Source organism: Saccostrea cucullata, unplaced genomic scaffold (assembly GCF_032062105.1).
Source record: "Saccostrea cucullata isolate Sc308-1 unplaced genomic scaffold, CSIRO_AGI_Scuc_v1 ctg734, whole genome shotgun sequence".
Taxonomy (NCBI): Eukaryota; Metazoa; Mollusca; class Bivalvia; order Ostreida; family Ostreidae; genus Saccostrea; species Saccostrea cuccullata.
Window position 1 is genome coordinate 37,988 of NW_026928122.1, and position 16,537 is coordinate 54,524.

The 16,537-nt window shown below is 33.6% G+C and overlaps 1 protein-coding gene across 1 annotated transcript; it reads left to right on the forward strand.

The window, feature by feature from the left end:
- Positions 1–127: 127 nt before the first annotated feature.
- LOC134276508 (ankyrin repeat and SOCS box protein 3-like) lies at positions 128–15,218 on the forward strand. The gene is made up of 17 exons (XM_062758757.1): positions 128–259; positions 1,238–1,375; positions 1,703–1,801; positions 2,077–2,229; positions 2,750–3,007; positions 3,390–3,570; positions 3,856–4,607; positions 5,086–5,257; positions 7,325–7,479; positions 7,841–8,002; positions 9,012–9,127; positions 9,608–9,679; positions 10,025–10,238; positions 10,664–10,750; positions 10,850–10,958; positions 11,481–11,557; positions 15,136–15,218. The coding sequence occupies exons 2-17, from the start codon at positions 1,279–1,281 to the stop codon at positions 15,216–15,218; spliced, it is 2,787 nt and encodes a 928-aa protein (XP_062614741.1). The 5' UTR covers positions 128–259; positions 1,238–1,278.
- The last annotated feature ends 1,319 nt before the right edge of the window (positions 15,219–16,537 follow it).

Sequence of the window (16,537 nt, forward strand, 5' to 3'; positions counted from 1 at the left end):
TGTAAGTAGTGCAGTAACAATTATTTCGTAATTTTACGTACGTAGTTTGTCTGAAAGACATTTTAGAAATTACTATAAAAAAATATTTATATGATTGACAAAAAATATTTTAGAATGATGTAACTATCATTTGATGAACTTTTGAGGCATGTTTTTATCACAATGTGTGGGCCGAATCATTCTTTGAACGACACTCTGTGAAGGGCCCTCTCAAATCTTTTGTGATGCAATGTTGTGCAGGATTCTTGTGTTTTAGCAGGTATTAAGCTCAATGGCTTGCATATTTTACTAATACAATTTAATCTCTGTTGTGGCAGGGTTGTATCAATTTTGGTTTATAATTATAAAGTCGAATTTAAAAGTAGGCCCTAATTAGATTTAGAAAATTTGCACATTGAACATGCTAAAGACCCTCTAGACACCAAAGTAGTACATAAAATTCTATTCTGTTGAATTCTTATTCGGTGACCATTCTTAAAAAATAAATTGAAATCTTATGTGAATATACCTTATTTAGCCAAAAACTAATTTGCATGAATATTATCCCCAAAACAACGCTTTCTCCATTCACTATAGTTCACATAAACCCTGGCCAAGTCATGACTTCTGAATTCCAATAAAATTAAATAAGAATAAACGGAGGATCAGTGTGTGCACATTCAAAGAATCTGAATTGTTTATATTATTACAAAGCAAGCCACAAATAATTCAAAGTGCTTGTAAAAAAAAAAAAGAGCAGACATTTTACCAAAAGACTGTGATAAAATGGAATTAATTTGAGCTAAGTGTTGTGTATGCAAAGACAGCAATTTCTTTCCTTTTAGCCATGCAACAATCAGAGTAATTCCAAGTCCCCCTCCCTATAGCATATTTGTCAAAGGTCACCGTTATGTATTTATCCAGAGCTAGATCCAAGTGATTTCTGTTCATCAATTCTAGGAATTTGTTGTCAAAATATTTTTTCTTTGGGTTGACAGTACAGACTGGCACTTATGGTGAAACTCTTTAGTTACATCTATAGATGATATATTTATATTTTCCTTGTGTTCAAAGAACAAATGTATGAATTTCATTAGTTTATACAAAGTTTATAGACACAAAAGCGATGGAAACTTTGAATGTCTGATAAAATTTCTATGCTACTGAGTCCACATAACTGATGTCTTAAAGATCATTGAAATGTTCCCTGAAATGCTTTGTGTTGAATCTAATTAGTTGGATTTTGATGTATTCACAGTTGGTGACTTTGACACATTATTGAGCTACTTAAATGGAGACATGGATTTCTCGGAGGCCTACTCAGACACATGTTCTTCTGTTGGATTAGCAGCGAGATTGGGGGATCTGGTCTCCATACAGAATCTTATTTGGCAAGGTCAGAAAAAACAGAAACAGTTACTTGTCTATTTGGTTTTTGGTGTTCCTTGCTTGGTAGTACATTGTATTTCTTTGACTGTATTGCAATAATAATTCATAAAAAGAAAGGGTCTGGATACAGATGTAGGATTATTATCTCAAATTAAATTTATTGTGAATGAATTTTGATGCTTACTGATCATGTTTAATTCACATACATAAATATGATAGGATGTCCGATGGACATATAGAATTAAAAATGTTGCAAAATTAGTTGCACTGAAATCTCGTAGACATCAACATGTCTTCTAGTTTTTTCCTGATTTGAACGTTTCTTTGTTTCCAGGAAAACCTCATGATGTTCGAGACAACAGAGGATGGACAGCTATACATGAGGCTGCTTATGCTGGAAATTCTGGTTGTTTGGAGTTTCTACTTAGGCAGGGTGTGTAACTAAAAGCAGGTTTAAGCATACTTTTGAGAGAGAGAGAGAGAGAGAGATCCATTAGTTGAAATATTATTTGTTAAGTATACAACTTCATGAAATGTTTATGGGTGTTCTTTTTCTGGATTTTACTTAATCTTTGAGGTCTGGCAATGTAAGTTTGTAAACAGGATATACCGGTAAAAAATTCTGTAAACAATTCATACTACATCAATGTAAAGTCTTTAATTCCTACATATTAAGGCCTACTAACGTTGTCAATCTCTTTGAAACAGAGAATGCTGATGTGAATTGGAAGACATTTGAAGGAGAGACACCCTTGCTGCTGGCAGCCAGGGCTGGACATCTTCAGTGTACAAGATTGCTGCTGAAAAATGAAGCAGAGGTTAACAGTCCCACCAATGAACTGTATACTCCACTGTGGGAAGGTAAGTCATTGTGAACCACAGGAGGGGTCAGTCAGATTTACCCCCCCCCCCCCCTCCTTTCTCCAACTGTGGATGGGAAAAGGGAGGGTGGTTTAATTCTGACTGAAGAAGAGGGTTGAATATTTTACATGGAGATGTATAGGGAGGAATCTGTAAATCTCATTCTCTCAAATATCAGAGTTCAATTTATTTATGTTTTAAAAATACAGCCATCAGCATGCAATAGAGATTTAAATTTGTTCAAATCATGGCCCCTAAGGCTAGGATGGAGCCATGTTGGATATTCCGAGCTTAATTTGAAATATATATACTTCTGCAAGATAGCAAGACAACAATTTATAACTTGACTTCAAATCTCAATGTGATGTTATCTGAAATTGTTTAATTCCTGGATGTTGTAAAGTTGATGGCTATCATGAGAATTTTCATTTATATACATATTAATTATGTATAAGGTGAGCATTACTGGATATAGGCCTCTGGTTACTGTTAACTTGTATTACCGGGTATGTATTTACAGCTGTTGGTGCTAACAGTGTAAGCTGTGCTAAATGTTTGCTACGCCATGGAGCTGACGTTAACAGGCAAGTGTTCACGGGGTACTCTCCCCTACATCTGGCCTCGGAGAAAGGCTACAGGGCATTAGTGGAACTCCTGCTGGACTTTGGGGCGTACTTAGACCTGGAGGCTGATCACAAATTGACACCCATCTTCCTGGCTGCCCAGTTTGGACACTTGGAGTGCCTAGATATTCTTCTGAAATGTGCCAAAGACAGAGGTGGGATATCTATGATTTCTTTTTTCTTCAATGAAAGTTCTCAGTCAAAAACTTGAACATCCAGATTTACTCTTAAGAACATATTATAAATATAATGTTAAAAAATCATAGTAACAACTTAATTCAAACTCAGTGAGACTGAGAAAAAAACTTGGACATAGCCAAGAATTAAAAATATCCAGGATTAAAAAAAATGCAAAGAATGAGGGTTGGGACTTCCAAAACACTTTGCCATATCAATTATACTGATATCTTGAACACTATTATACTGTTCGAGATATCAGTGTTTCAAGATTACTGATTTTTAGTGAAGTTTAACTCAAAACTTTTCTGCAAAGCTATAATTGTGCATGTTAATTGATTTGCTCTATCTTTATGTCAGGTCAGCTGGAGGCTGTAAACAAAACCACCACGGACAATGCCACACCCATCTTAATAGCAGCTCAGGAGGGGCACGAAGAGTGTATCAAGCTTCTGTTGACCCACAATGCCAACCCCAATATTCCTGTCACAGACTACATGGGGGTGGCGGCACATTTTGCAATATATAAAGAACACCCAAGGTTGGTAAAACACAATAGACTGGAAATTTTTCCAGTCTATTGTGTTTTATACAAGTTTTGCCATATTTGCTTTGCCCCCCCCCCCTACTTCAAAAAAAAAAAGAATTTAAAAAGTAGAAAGGTTTGGGTTCCAAAAGCTCTAATAAGTTTGCTATTGGGTCTCTGATTATCAGAGGTATTTTGCGTCCTCTTCAGTCTCTTGTTTTTCATCATTTGAAAAAAATAACAACATCAGACAAATGGTTAGACAATACTTGTATGTTATTATTTATTATTGTGTTGTAGGTGTCTAAAAGTCCTGCTTCCTGTCACTGATAAAGACTGCTTATACAAAAATGTCAGCAAGAACATGCATCCTTTGATTATGGCCACCCAGGCGTCTACCACTCAGTGCTTGGAGATTCTGATAGATCACGGAATGGACATTTCCACAAAGCTACCCCTGGGAGTATTTGCCCATACGAACCCCCTCTTTACCACCTTACAGTACAGCACAAATGTTTCCATCCTGTGTCATGTGGCAACACACTGGTCACTAGTGGGTGTTCAGTTTCTACTCAATAAAGGACTACCCTGTAATGCCCAGACACCTGATGAGTTGCCTCCCTTGTTGATGAGTCTGGCATCCGATAACAGTGACCTATTTAACTTGCTCCTAAGATACGGAGCCAACCCAAATATTTATCATTCCTTGGCGAATGGAAATGTGACCATACTCATGGCAATAGAGAGAGATTTAAAAACTCTGTTAACGGTGACGTCTGATAATGGTGTGAAACGGGAGATATTTGGAAAGTATCTATGCAAGCTTATCTTATCAAAAGCGGAATTGATTTCGTGCATCAGAGATATTGACAGGGACCAAGAAGTGTTCAAATACAACTTGTATCAGGTGCTGAACAAGTGTACAATGACTGTGAACCTTTGGCCTGTTCTAACACTGCTGTTCAGCTTTTGTAGCAATCTGTGTATCGGACAGGAGTTCAAGAAACATGTCTATAATGAGGATGTGATCTCGTATTTCAACACCATTGAAAGTAAGTCACGCTTAAAAGAGTTTTAAGGTTCATTGATGATCTGCCTGGTTAGAGAGATGAATCTTACCTTGTTGAATGACTAATGCTAATAAATAAATTATTCCTTTACTAAAATAATAATCTACAAGACCACTTTTGTCAAATTTGCCCTGCAGTCGGCGGCTTTTAAATCAAGTTTTACAACGCTTGGATCTGTAGCTCTCTTCTTTATCTGTCCAAATTTTCTCAAGCAGAGAGCTACAGTTCTGCAGCTACTGCAAGGTATGCTGAAATAGAGCATATACCTTATTATAAATTACATGTACAAGTAGAATTCTCTTGTGTTGTTAGAGAAAAATTTTATATGAGAAAATGAAGGGCCATACATAGGGTGTAGGTGATTGGCATTGTATTCAAATACATGCATTATTATCTAATTGATTCTCGATAATTCTGTTTTCAAGGTCTCTAAAAACTATTAATTGTTCTTTTATTAAAGATTCCACGCATTCCTTGGCACATGCCTGTCGACGGTCCATCGTGATCAACCTCGCCCGGAGGCAACAGTTCACAGAAGACAGCATACGGTCCCTACCAATTCCCACCCTACTGCAGGACTACCTCCTCTTTCTGGACTATGGACCCAAAGGCAGCACTGTGATATTGGATTCGCTAGGCTATGCAGCTAAAGACATGAACATTTACACCAGATCTTGTGTGTCAGCTGATTACTATGAGGAAGAATTTGAAAAGTGGAAAATGTGAACTTTTGCTGATTTAAAGCTATTTTGCTTTGAATAAAATTATGCAAGCAAGTTATTTTTGTTGCTCATTATTCTTCAGTTTATTGAAATAGAATTTTTTTAAGCATGTCAAATTGTTCAAAATGTTGAATCAGAATTTGAAAATTAATATATGATATATCGTATATCGGGTTCTCTTGGGGGTGTAAAATTTGCCATTTTGCCTGCTCCAAGTATGCCAATGATTTTAGTGTGATTTATTTTAGCGGGCACAGGGTTTCAACTCTTTGCAAATGAACACTACAAAGAGTACTGAATATTTTATTGAATAAAATTTTTGCTGGCTACTATCAAAATGCCAAAATTAGTACCCTGCTATAGTAACCCGCTATATTGTATATAGTACAGATATGTCTTGAAACTTATAAGATGAAGACAAAGTGGGATAACAACTTTTGATGGAATAATTTTGATGGTACATATAGTATACAATAGCTTCCAGATTTAAGAAGTGCTACTTCATTTTGAAATATTTGATATTGCATAGTTTTTAGTGACATCAGTTGAAGTATTCCTGATTGTTTAAATTTCTTTCTGCGCTTACCTTATTTTCAATTAAAATCAAACTCAACGTTTCAGTGGAAACCATTAACTGCCAAATGAATATCAATCTTCATCTTAGCCGAATGAATATTATTATGGGTATAGAGATGGTTAATATGAAGATTAAAACATGCTTAGGTTAACCTCAACTTTTTAACTTCTTCATTATTTATTTTGAACTTTCTTTCTTGTCCTTGTAAAAAAAACCTTTATGCCTCCTGGGCCCAAAATTGGAAAATAAAATTATCTTATTTTACTAGTTTGTCATTATGACTATTTTGGGTGGGGTAATTTATTTTTTTCGATGGTATTTTTCGCATAGGCAAGAAGTTTGGGGTACAGTATAAATTTTCAATCACATGCACATTTTTTTTTTCTATAGGTAAATAAAAATTGATTGTCATAATGTCAATGATTGTATGTTGGTTTAACATCCTCCATTTGTAAGTTGTATGTAGGAGAGGGGGGGGTTTGAAATATTAATTAAAATGAAATTTAAATAAATGAAACTTTATGAACTATATCAATCAGAACATTACTTGATCATTTTCGATTTTCTTTGATGTTTGGTGTGTAATTACTAAAGGTAAAGGTGTAATTTCTAAAGGTAAAATAAAAATTGATTGTCATAATGTCAATGATTGTATGTTGGTTTAACATCCTCCATAAGTTGTATGTAGGAGAGGGGGGGTTGAAATATTAATTAAAATGAAATTTAAATAAATGAAACTTTATGAACTATATTGATCAGAACATTACTTGATCATTTTAGATTTTCTTTGATGTTTGGTGTGTAATTACCCCCCCCCCCCCCCCCCCCCCCCCCCCCCCCCCAAGGTGTCCTCCATCGAGAATCAATACAATAGTTGACTTAATCTGTATTTTTGTTTGTTTGTGCATTTAAACAATCCGAACAAGCGAACACATGTGATTTATTTGCAAACAACATGCAGGAGTTCCTATATTATTTAACCCCAACGTTAAGTTTTCCGGATATGTATGTTCCGGGTTCGAATTTTATACTTTCTTATTATGTCAAAAAGCTGAGAAAGATACTTTATGATCAAAAAAACATTTAATCGGTAAGTAATCACACACATTATGCCATGTTATCATACGAAGATGAAAATCAAATAAAGATACTGGGTGAAATATTAATGCTAGATTGACTAAACATATTTTCTTGCATCCGAATTTCCTCTATCATTCAGACTTGCACAATCTTAATCCAAAATTTACAATAAATTTCACTATAGTCATTTATTTGTCGAAATCATCTATGTAAAATACGAGACAACAATGACGTTAAACCAAAAAAATATAGACACTCTATTAATCAAGTTATATTGTGTTGTACTGTTCATTAATTTTGTTTTTTTCTCTTTTTCAGAGGATGCAGCGATGGACAGTGCATCTAGAGGGAGGGCCCCGTCGTGTCAATCATGCAGCAGTTGCTATTGGTGACAACATTTACAGTTTTGGAGGTTATTGTACCGGAGAAGACTATGAAACAACACGACCCATGGACATTCATGTCCTGGATACAAGTAATCACAGTCTCTTTGATAAAAAATTTCATTCATATATATATCAAAAACATTTATTGGCATACACATAAGTACAATAATTGGCAAAGACCATGTTCAGTACCACAACATAAAAGGTACTGTAAAGTTGTAAACCAACTTACTATTATCATTTTTTATTCACATTGGTGAAATATCCATGAGATCCACAACCTACTTTAATTCTTGAATATAAATTGATGTGAACCAATCATTTTGCATAGTACATAGTTTGTATCTGTGTTTGTTGAGAAATGTTTCCTCAGTCTTGAAAATTAATTGTCATATTGATCCAGCCAAATATATTTTCTTCATTCATGTATTTTCTTTGCCATTCTATTAGTATCCTTGCGATGGACACTGATCCCCCCTGCTGAAGACCTGGATAATGTCCCTTACCAGCGGTATGGACACACATGTGTGGGGTACAAAGACAGTGCCTTTATCTGGGGTGGCAGAAATGACAAGGATGGGGCCTGTAACATTTTATATGAATTTGACAGCAGTAAGAAATATATTAAGTGTTATAATATTAATCAATCTTGATAAAACTTTCTTCAAACAGAAATCAAGAAGAAAATTAAATCACTATAGCATAATTTTTTGACTAACTGGTGAAAAAAATTAGTATTGAATATTGAGAGAGTTTCAGATGTTTTCATTTATTCAGATACAATACATGTAGTTGCTTTAGGTTATTTGCTAGAAAATTAATTTCAAGGAAAATTTAAAAGATGTTATTGTTTGCATGTGATACCATTTGTCTGAAAAATCTTATGTTTTCCTGGCTTTTTTACGATTTTGATATTTTACAGATACATTACTTAAACTGGGAAATGTAGTTGCTATATACTTGCGATCTGAATTAAATTTCAAAGTCAAAAGTTATCAATAGTACAATACTTAAAGAACTTACCAATATAGGTTTCACAGTTCACTTTGAAAAAAATAATCTGTTGAAAAGGATTTTATCACACTGTCGAGATTTGTCTTCATTTCATGCATTTTAAAATCTTGCATGTCCTGTTTTTAAAATCTTGCATGTCCTGTTACGAAATGTGGAATATGTGATATTTTCTTTTCATCGATATTGGTGAGTGCTAGAGGCATTGTGCTTTTGATAAATTCTGATTTCGGCATTTAATTCCGTTCACAAGTATTGAAAATCAACTCCAGTTGAAGACGGCGAAATTTCCAGTTTTCGTAATGGCGCCAGTTCTGACGCTTTCCTGGCATGTAAAATATCAAAATCGTAAAAAAGCCAGGAAAACATCAGATTTTTCGGACTAGTGATACCATGTGAAATAGCTTACCTTTTCATTAAATATAAATGATAAAATCCTCTTCACTCCTGAAAATTTAACAGGCAAATTGTCTTTATTGTACATGTATATATGAGCTGCTAGATTTTTACCAAAAATTATGGAATTCATATTCTGTGGGTTTAGATTTCAAGCCCAGGGGTTTGGCTATTTTGATTTGCATATAAATATTCTATCTCCTTTGATGTTAAGCTACGTTGAAGTGGTCGAAGCCAGAGGTTAAAGGAAAGATTCCTAATGCCAGAGATGGTCATTCAGCATGTGTTATAGGGAATAAAATGTACATATTTGGGGGATATGAAGAAGAGGTGAGACTCAGAGCCATATATAGCATTCAGTCAATTTGAATACCAGCTTTTAATACGGTATAAGTAGAAATTTTAGCGAGACACAAACTTAGCGATTTTTCCTTAAAACAGATATTTTATTTTTAGCAAGATGTAATTTTTGTGATTTAAGAACACTCACTAAAGAAGCTATTACAAATAAAACATAATTAATTTTTAATGATATTCAATTTTAGTGATCTCGGCAACCTCACTAATAATGCCAAAATTAAATTCACGCTAAAAATTCTGCTTATGCAGTATATATTTTGCACTTGATTTAGTACAATATTTTGAATGATTAGAGAAAAAATAAATTGAATTTAGTTTAGAGAGTATATACATGAACTTGAGTTGAATTTAAACTATTTAAGCATTTATTTTCAAGTTGATTTTTTCAGAACTTAGGACATTTCAGGTTTTTAAAATAATTGGTGTTATGTTGAAATGTATTCATTTCAGATTGACCGTTTTTCAAATGAAATCCATTGTTTACATATGAATACATTCACATGGGAGCCAGTTTATGTAAAGGTAAATACATGTTTTACCAGAATTTGAATGATATTATCTAGTAAGTAAAGTGTATTTTATAGCTTCTGCCAAGAAACATAAGGATAGTTTAACAAAAATAATTCATACTCTGGTATAAAACAGACTGTCAGAAAGACCCTGAAACTTGAGGCATCAGAATATTCAATTATGAAAAAATGATAATCAAATTAAAGGTTAACAGCAGGTACTGTATCTAATAAGTAAAGAGTATTTTATAGCTTCTGAAAATTAGTTTAACAAAAATAATTCAATTTTAGAATATTTTATGATAATCAAACTTGAAATTGTAAATTTTAGTTTCTAACTATTTTTTTTTTTCCAAAGGGGGACCCAGCTTATTGGAGGGACTTTCATACTGCAACAGGGTTAGGAAATCTGATGTATGTGTTCGGGGGTCGTAGTGATTACGGGGGTGAAATCTTCACGAATCATGAAATATATTGCAATAAAATTCAGATATTTGACACTTCAACGTCTACATGGAATGAACCTGTGACTTCGGGGATTCAACCCATTGGGAGGCGTAGTCATTCTGCATGTAAGTACTGATAGTACTGGTAGTAAGCGGACAATTTCAGAATGGAAAAATTGAAAACAAGCATTACACATACTTGCTATTTTCTTGGAAAAAGCTATTAAATATGTCACACAGATGCTGTATACAGTGTTATTTTCTCCCATCTTATTTTCACCCATTCACACTTTACTAGCATACAATTTTGCCCTGTTTTAAATGATATACATGCTATATAAATTTTTATTTGAAGCAAAAAGGTTAAATGATTTGAGAAATTTGATTTGTAAATATGAAAAAATACAACTTTCCACAAAGTTTTACTATATAAGTCATGAATATAAAATAGTTAGTTATATCTGTAATTAAAAGTACAAAAAAAAAAATCAAAATGCATTATCTTGCACATCTATGAATGATATATGACTTTTTTTGTGTGGATTTTTCAGTTGTGTACAAAGGAAATCTATATATATTCGGTGGTTACAATGGACTCCATGATTTGCATTTCCGAGACATCTTCAGATTTGATCCAGGTAAAATATTTCAATTCACTGGAAGTTATTTCATACACATTAATGTAAAAAATAATGGCACTTGATTTTTCAGTTTCTTTCATTTTGAACTCTTTGTAGTAAGAATGCATTGGTCAATCATAAAGGTTAAAGGTCAAGGTCCCTCAGCAAGAAGGAGGCAGTGCTGTTGTGTGATAGAAGACAAAGTCTACTTATTTGGAGGAACAAGGTGATTTATTTTATCCTCATAGCACCTCAAAATGATTTTATTGTATTGGTTTATGTAATAGGCACTGTAAGACAATCATGGCATGTGTGGTTTTACACTGGTATAGGGAATATTTCCACATATTTTTTATCATGTAAATGACATATTAATTGCTTTGTTGATTGTTATTTTTAAGCAAAAATAGTTGTTTTTTTTTTATGTATTTTGTAATTTTTTGGGGAACATATATTTAAAAATCATCTTGAATAAATAACTTCCAAATATTATTTTTGATAACATTGTCTTTATTTTGAGCTGATTTTAGTGAAATTTCATTCAAAGGAAGCTTCCATATGAATGTAATGCACAGAAAGTTCTCTCCAAATGAAGTACCTGTATTAACCTAAAACATTCAAAGACTCAAATTTTTACTGCTAAAGAATTTCGGTGTTCGACCCTCTAAATGGGACCAAAAAAAAACCCCTTACTGATCTGCAGATTAGTTTATGATTCCTGTATTCTAGCGTTATGTTTTATTTGTAGCCCAGCCAACATAGAGAGCAGTGAACCCACAGAAAGTGATCTCATCGATCATTCTGATCTTCATGTTCTGGACTTTTGTAAGTTTTAAACCTTGAAAATTATTTATCTGTCAGATTTAGTGGTTTTTCATGGAATACATTTATTGGTTGTGTGTTTGTTTAGAAGATGGATGGTGGGGGGATTAAGACAACTTATTTATTAACAAAAATAGGGGTAAAACGATATGCCTCCTTCACGGTTCAATACGCATCATAAAATTTAGTCTTGGTTAAGTTATTTTCAATATAATACATTTTGATAGAAGGAAACAAATTCAACTTTTTGTTTTTATGCTTCCTTTTACTTAATCAAATAATAGTCAAATAATTTATGTGCAAATTGGATAGAAGAAATCAATTTAATTGATTTGACTGTTAAAAACTATCTTACAAACTTAAAGTTTAAAAAAATTTACGTTTTTGAACTGTATAATTATGTGGAGGCCGGAACATGTTTATACCTAATGCCAAACCTGAGGCCTGTTCAGCAGAGCGAATGTTCACGAGCGCTCGCCAAAATTCTTTATCCCTCCGGTAGTAATTTTGGAGAGTGTTCGCGAACGTTCGCTCTGCTGAACAGGCCTCTGATTGAATGACGATCCTGACCGAAAAACAACCAAACAGAAAATAAAGATTTTGTAGCGTGTATCGAATGGAGAAAAAAACTGCAGTGAATTGATACCGCGGTGAACCCTTTCACTCCAAAAAAAAGGGATTTTAGTTCAAACATCCTAATACATTTGATCTTCAATATCTCATGGATATGTTGAAATGATTTGGAATTCCAAACCACATATTCTCAATGTATTTTGAAGTTTGTAAACTTTTCACATTTTTTCTTCTCCAGAATTACTAGGCAGTTTCAACCAAACTCTCCACAAAGTATCTGTGGGTGAAGGGGATTCAAGTTTGTTCAAATCACACCCTCCTTCAAGGGATATAAAAAGAAATAGGGAAAATTTTTGAGGCACTATTTAAAATTTTTTCTTGTAAAACCTACAGGGCAAAAAAGTTGAAACTTACAGGAAACCTTTTTTACATAGTGTAGATTCAAGTTGTTTATAATCATGAACCCAAAGGTTAGACTGGGGTCAAAATGGAGGTAAGTCATATTGATATGGAAGCATCCTCAGGCTGTGTAGATACAAGTTTGTTCAACTCATGATCCTTTGGGATAGGGAGACACCACAATGAGGGAACAAAGTTTTGCATAAGAGTTTATATGTGCAAGGAAAAAAAGAAATACAAAAAAAAACTTCTCAAGAAAAACAAAGTGATGATTAGTTCTTCTGAAATAAAGCATCCTCTGGTAGTGTAGATTCTACTTTGTTCTAGTCATGACCCCCTGGAAGAAGGGTGGGCTACAATGAAACATCAAAGTTTTACATAGGAGTTCATAAGAAAACATTCTTCCTCTCAAGAACAGAAAAAGCTATAGTTAGTCATATTTATAAGGAAATACAGTAAAACTTGTTTAGTACGAACACGGATATAGCGAATTCATGGATATAGCAGAGTTATTTTGGATCCCCAGCTAAATACTTTTAACAAATTTCATATACGAGTATAACGAAATACGGAAATAATGAAGTAATTTCATAGGTCCCAGTGACTTTGTTGTAACTGAGTTTTACTGTATCCTAGCTCAGACAGTTTTAATACTGAACCAATTAAGCTTTTTCCTAGCCAATGTGCTCAGATGAGCTATGTGGCCATGGGCCTCTCATTTATGTTTAATTTTTACCAGCAATATTTTCATAGTAATATAAAAGAAATTTGAGAAATCAGTCATTAATAAAGAATGATAAACACATACCTGCACTTTCTCTCATTTCACCTTTGTGCAGCTTTAGTGGTTAAAGAATGATAGCACTTTAGTGTACAAAATGTGGCCCCTGGTAAGATCGCAAAATGCATTAAAGTATAGAAAGTAGCCTAATGAGATTAAAGCAATTTTAGGTCTAAATTGAAACTTTGCAAAATTACAGGAATTAAAAGTAAGTAAAAATAAAGAACAAAACTGTGTATTGTAAGAGGGGTTACTGCAATTCACAAATCTCCATTGATATTCAAAATTATTCTGATATTTAAAGCTGGAATACTTGGTGAGCTCATTGACTGTTGATCAAATTTCTCAAAAGGACAGAAGGTGTAGAACTGTTAGAAATTCAACATATTTAAGGGAGAGTTTTGGGCAAGCCTGCACTTTGGGTAAACTTTTTGAAAAAAAGGTACAAAACGTAGACCATTTTCTTCACTATTTATGGGTATTTACATGTCATTGACTTCATTGTGACCTGTTTAATATTCCAATTTATTATTTTATTTGTAGACTCAGGTAACTTTGTGAATACAAAAAATTCAATCCACCATGTGGCTGTAGCTCTGATTAACATTCCGTTGAAAGCGACCAACTAAGACGGCTGCATTTTTGCTGCCAAGTATTTTTAATAGGGTAATGGAATATTAAATTTGACAAAATGTAATGATATTTTTAGTCCTTGGATTTAGGGGGCAGGTTTGGGGCTCAAAGAGTTTTAGATAGATAGTCTCCATCTTGGCAATAGCATCATTCCTCAAAGTGCTTTTGACTAAAAATATAGGCAAACAGGATAGAAGTACATAGATGGAATGCTTACAGGGACAAAAACAAAACAAAAGAAAATAATCACACATATAATTACTAAAATTGTTTTAGTGATAAAATATCACCACATGCAACATCACAATTTTTTTAAAATCCATACATCATTATATGAAGTCTAAGTATTTACTGTACTTTTAAAAGTACAGAGAGAGAGAGAGAGAGATTTTTTAAATAATTCAATATGACAATAAGCTTTTAGAAAATGCAGAAGAAGTAGTAGAAGGTATGGTTTCCATACAAATTTTGCCCTGTAATTTTCTAAAAAATGAAACTGGTGTAAAAATTGAAAACTCATGCTTTTTAAATAATTGAAATTCAATGCAGAAAAATCACACAAGTCATTTTTCTCATATGTGTTTTTAAATGGTAATTATGACGTCATAAACATGTGCATTTTCCCGTATTTTCTTAAAAAGTTGCAGAAGACACCAATTTTCAATGGAATTTTCTTTCAGATAACATTGTCCTCAGGCATCGCCCACTAAGATCTTGAGATATGTGATTTGTTATTGAATTTTGCACAAAATATCAAAAAATTAACGTGGGCTACGGCTGTGGACGCTGTTTTCTAAAGGAAAATCACCCTTGAAATGTGCCATTTTGAGGCTTTTTCTGTTGAAAATAGAGAAATGCTTCACATTAATGACGTCATATTTGCAGAATGGTAAACCTTCATGCCATATTCTCTCCTGATTTATCAGAGTCATTTATTTAACTAATATTTAAGCCAGTTTCAAAACTTTTTGATGTCATTACATTTTTAGGGCACAATGAAGCTAAAACCATACCTTCTTCTTTGATTTTTTTCCACTTTCATATAGAAGTAGGCTTTCCTTATTTTAAGTGTTAAATTTCCACCTAAAAACTACCAAAAAATGGGGGGGGGGTGGATTAAGGGAGGCCTGTTTTTACTCAGGTGACCTAAAAATTGGACAATGAAATTGATATGACCTTGTTTTTTTTCTTTCAGCTCCATCATTATCAACCCTATGTAAATTATGTATTTTGGAAAACAAATTAGATGTCACAAGTTTGCCTAAAACTATCAGGTAAAGTTTCTGTATTTAGTATGTGTATGTTATAAATATCAATCATTAATTGGAAATAACATCCCATATTTGGAAACAGCTCGTAAATAGCTTGTTTGTTTATGTGCATGCATTCAGTTCTTAAATGAAAATCAATGGATGGGGTGATAATGGGTTGTCAGTGCCCTGTAATGCATTTGATGACAAACAACTGAGGGTTAACTGACTGATTGACTGATTCAGCACTTTGTCTCTTGGGTACAGTTTGACTTATCCCATTACCATGATTACTGTGGGTAAAAACTTCTGTGGTCTTAAGGATTCTGAAAAAAAAATGTTAATTAAAAATTTATTTTTTGGGACATCATTGTCATTCAAATGAAATCTTTTTAAATAAATGAAAAAGAAACTTTCACAGAATCTTTATTTCACAGTGTCATTGTTCATTTCCTTCTAAGCTCTACTGGTCAGAGACCTGAAGAGCTTATGAAATGGTGAGGTGTCTAATCATCCATCCTTCTAGTTGTATGTCCATCTATAAACAACTCAAAATGCTATTCCTCTGACAGTTTTGGGATGATTGAGTTCTCAAGTAGACAACAATAAGATGCAGAATTCTCTATGTCGGTTTTTATATTGATAAATGTTATTGCCATAATTGCTAAAAAAGAAAACAAGATGAACATGTATTTGTGAAACACTGATGCTCCTGTTTGACAGCTTATGCTGATGGTTGAAGTTTCTCAAATGTAAGTCAGACTCCAAGGTCAAGGTCAAAATTGTTGGTATCTAAAGAAAGGACTTGTCACAAGAAATATGAAAGTCCCAGTACTATCTGTTCAAAAGTTATGACTAAGGATAAATTTTTAGCTCACCTGAGCCAAAGGCTCAAGTGAGCTTTTCTGATCACATTTTGTCCGGCGTCCGTCTGTCTGTCTGTAAACTTTTCACATTTTTGACTTCTTCTCAAGAACCGCTGGGCCAATCTCAACTGAACTTGCCACAAAGCATCCTTGGGTGAAGGGGATTCAAGTTTCCTCAAATGAAGGGCCATGCCCTCATTCAAGGGGAGATAATTGGGAGTTAATGAAAATTTGGTGGTATGTCTTAAAAATCTTTTTCTCAAGGACCACTGTGCCAGAAAAGATGAAACTTATGGCGAAAGATCCTCAGGTAGTGTAGATTCAAGTTTGTTCAAATCATGACCCCGGGGGGTAGGGCGGGGCCACAATGGCCAACCAAAGTTTTACATAGGAAAATTCTTTAAAAATCTTCTTCTCAAGAATAGCAAAGCCATAATTGATCATATTTATATGGAAGCATCCTCAGTTAGTGTAGATTCAA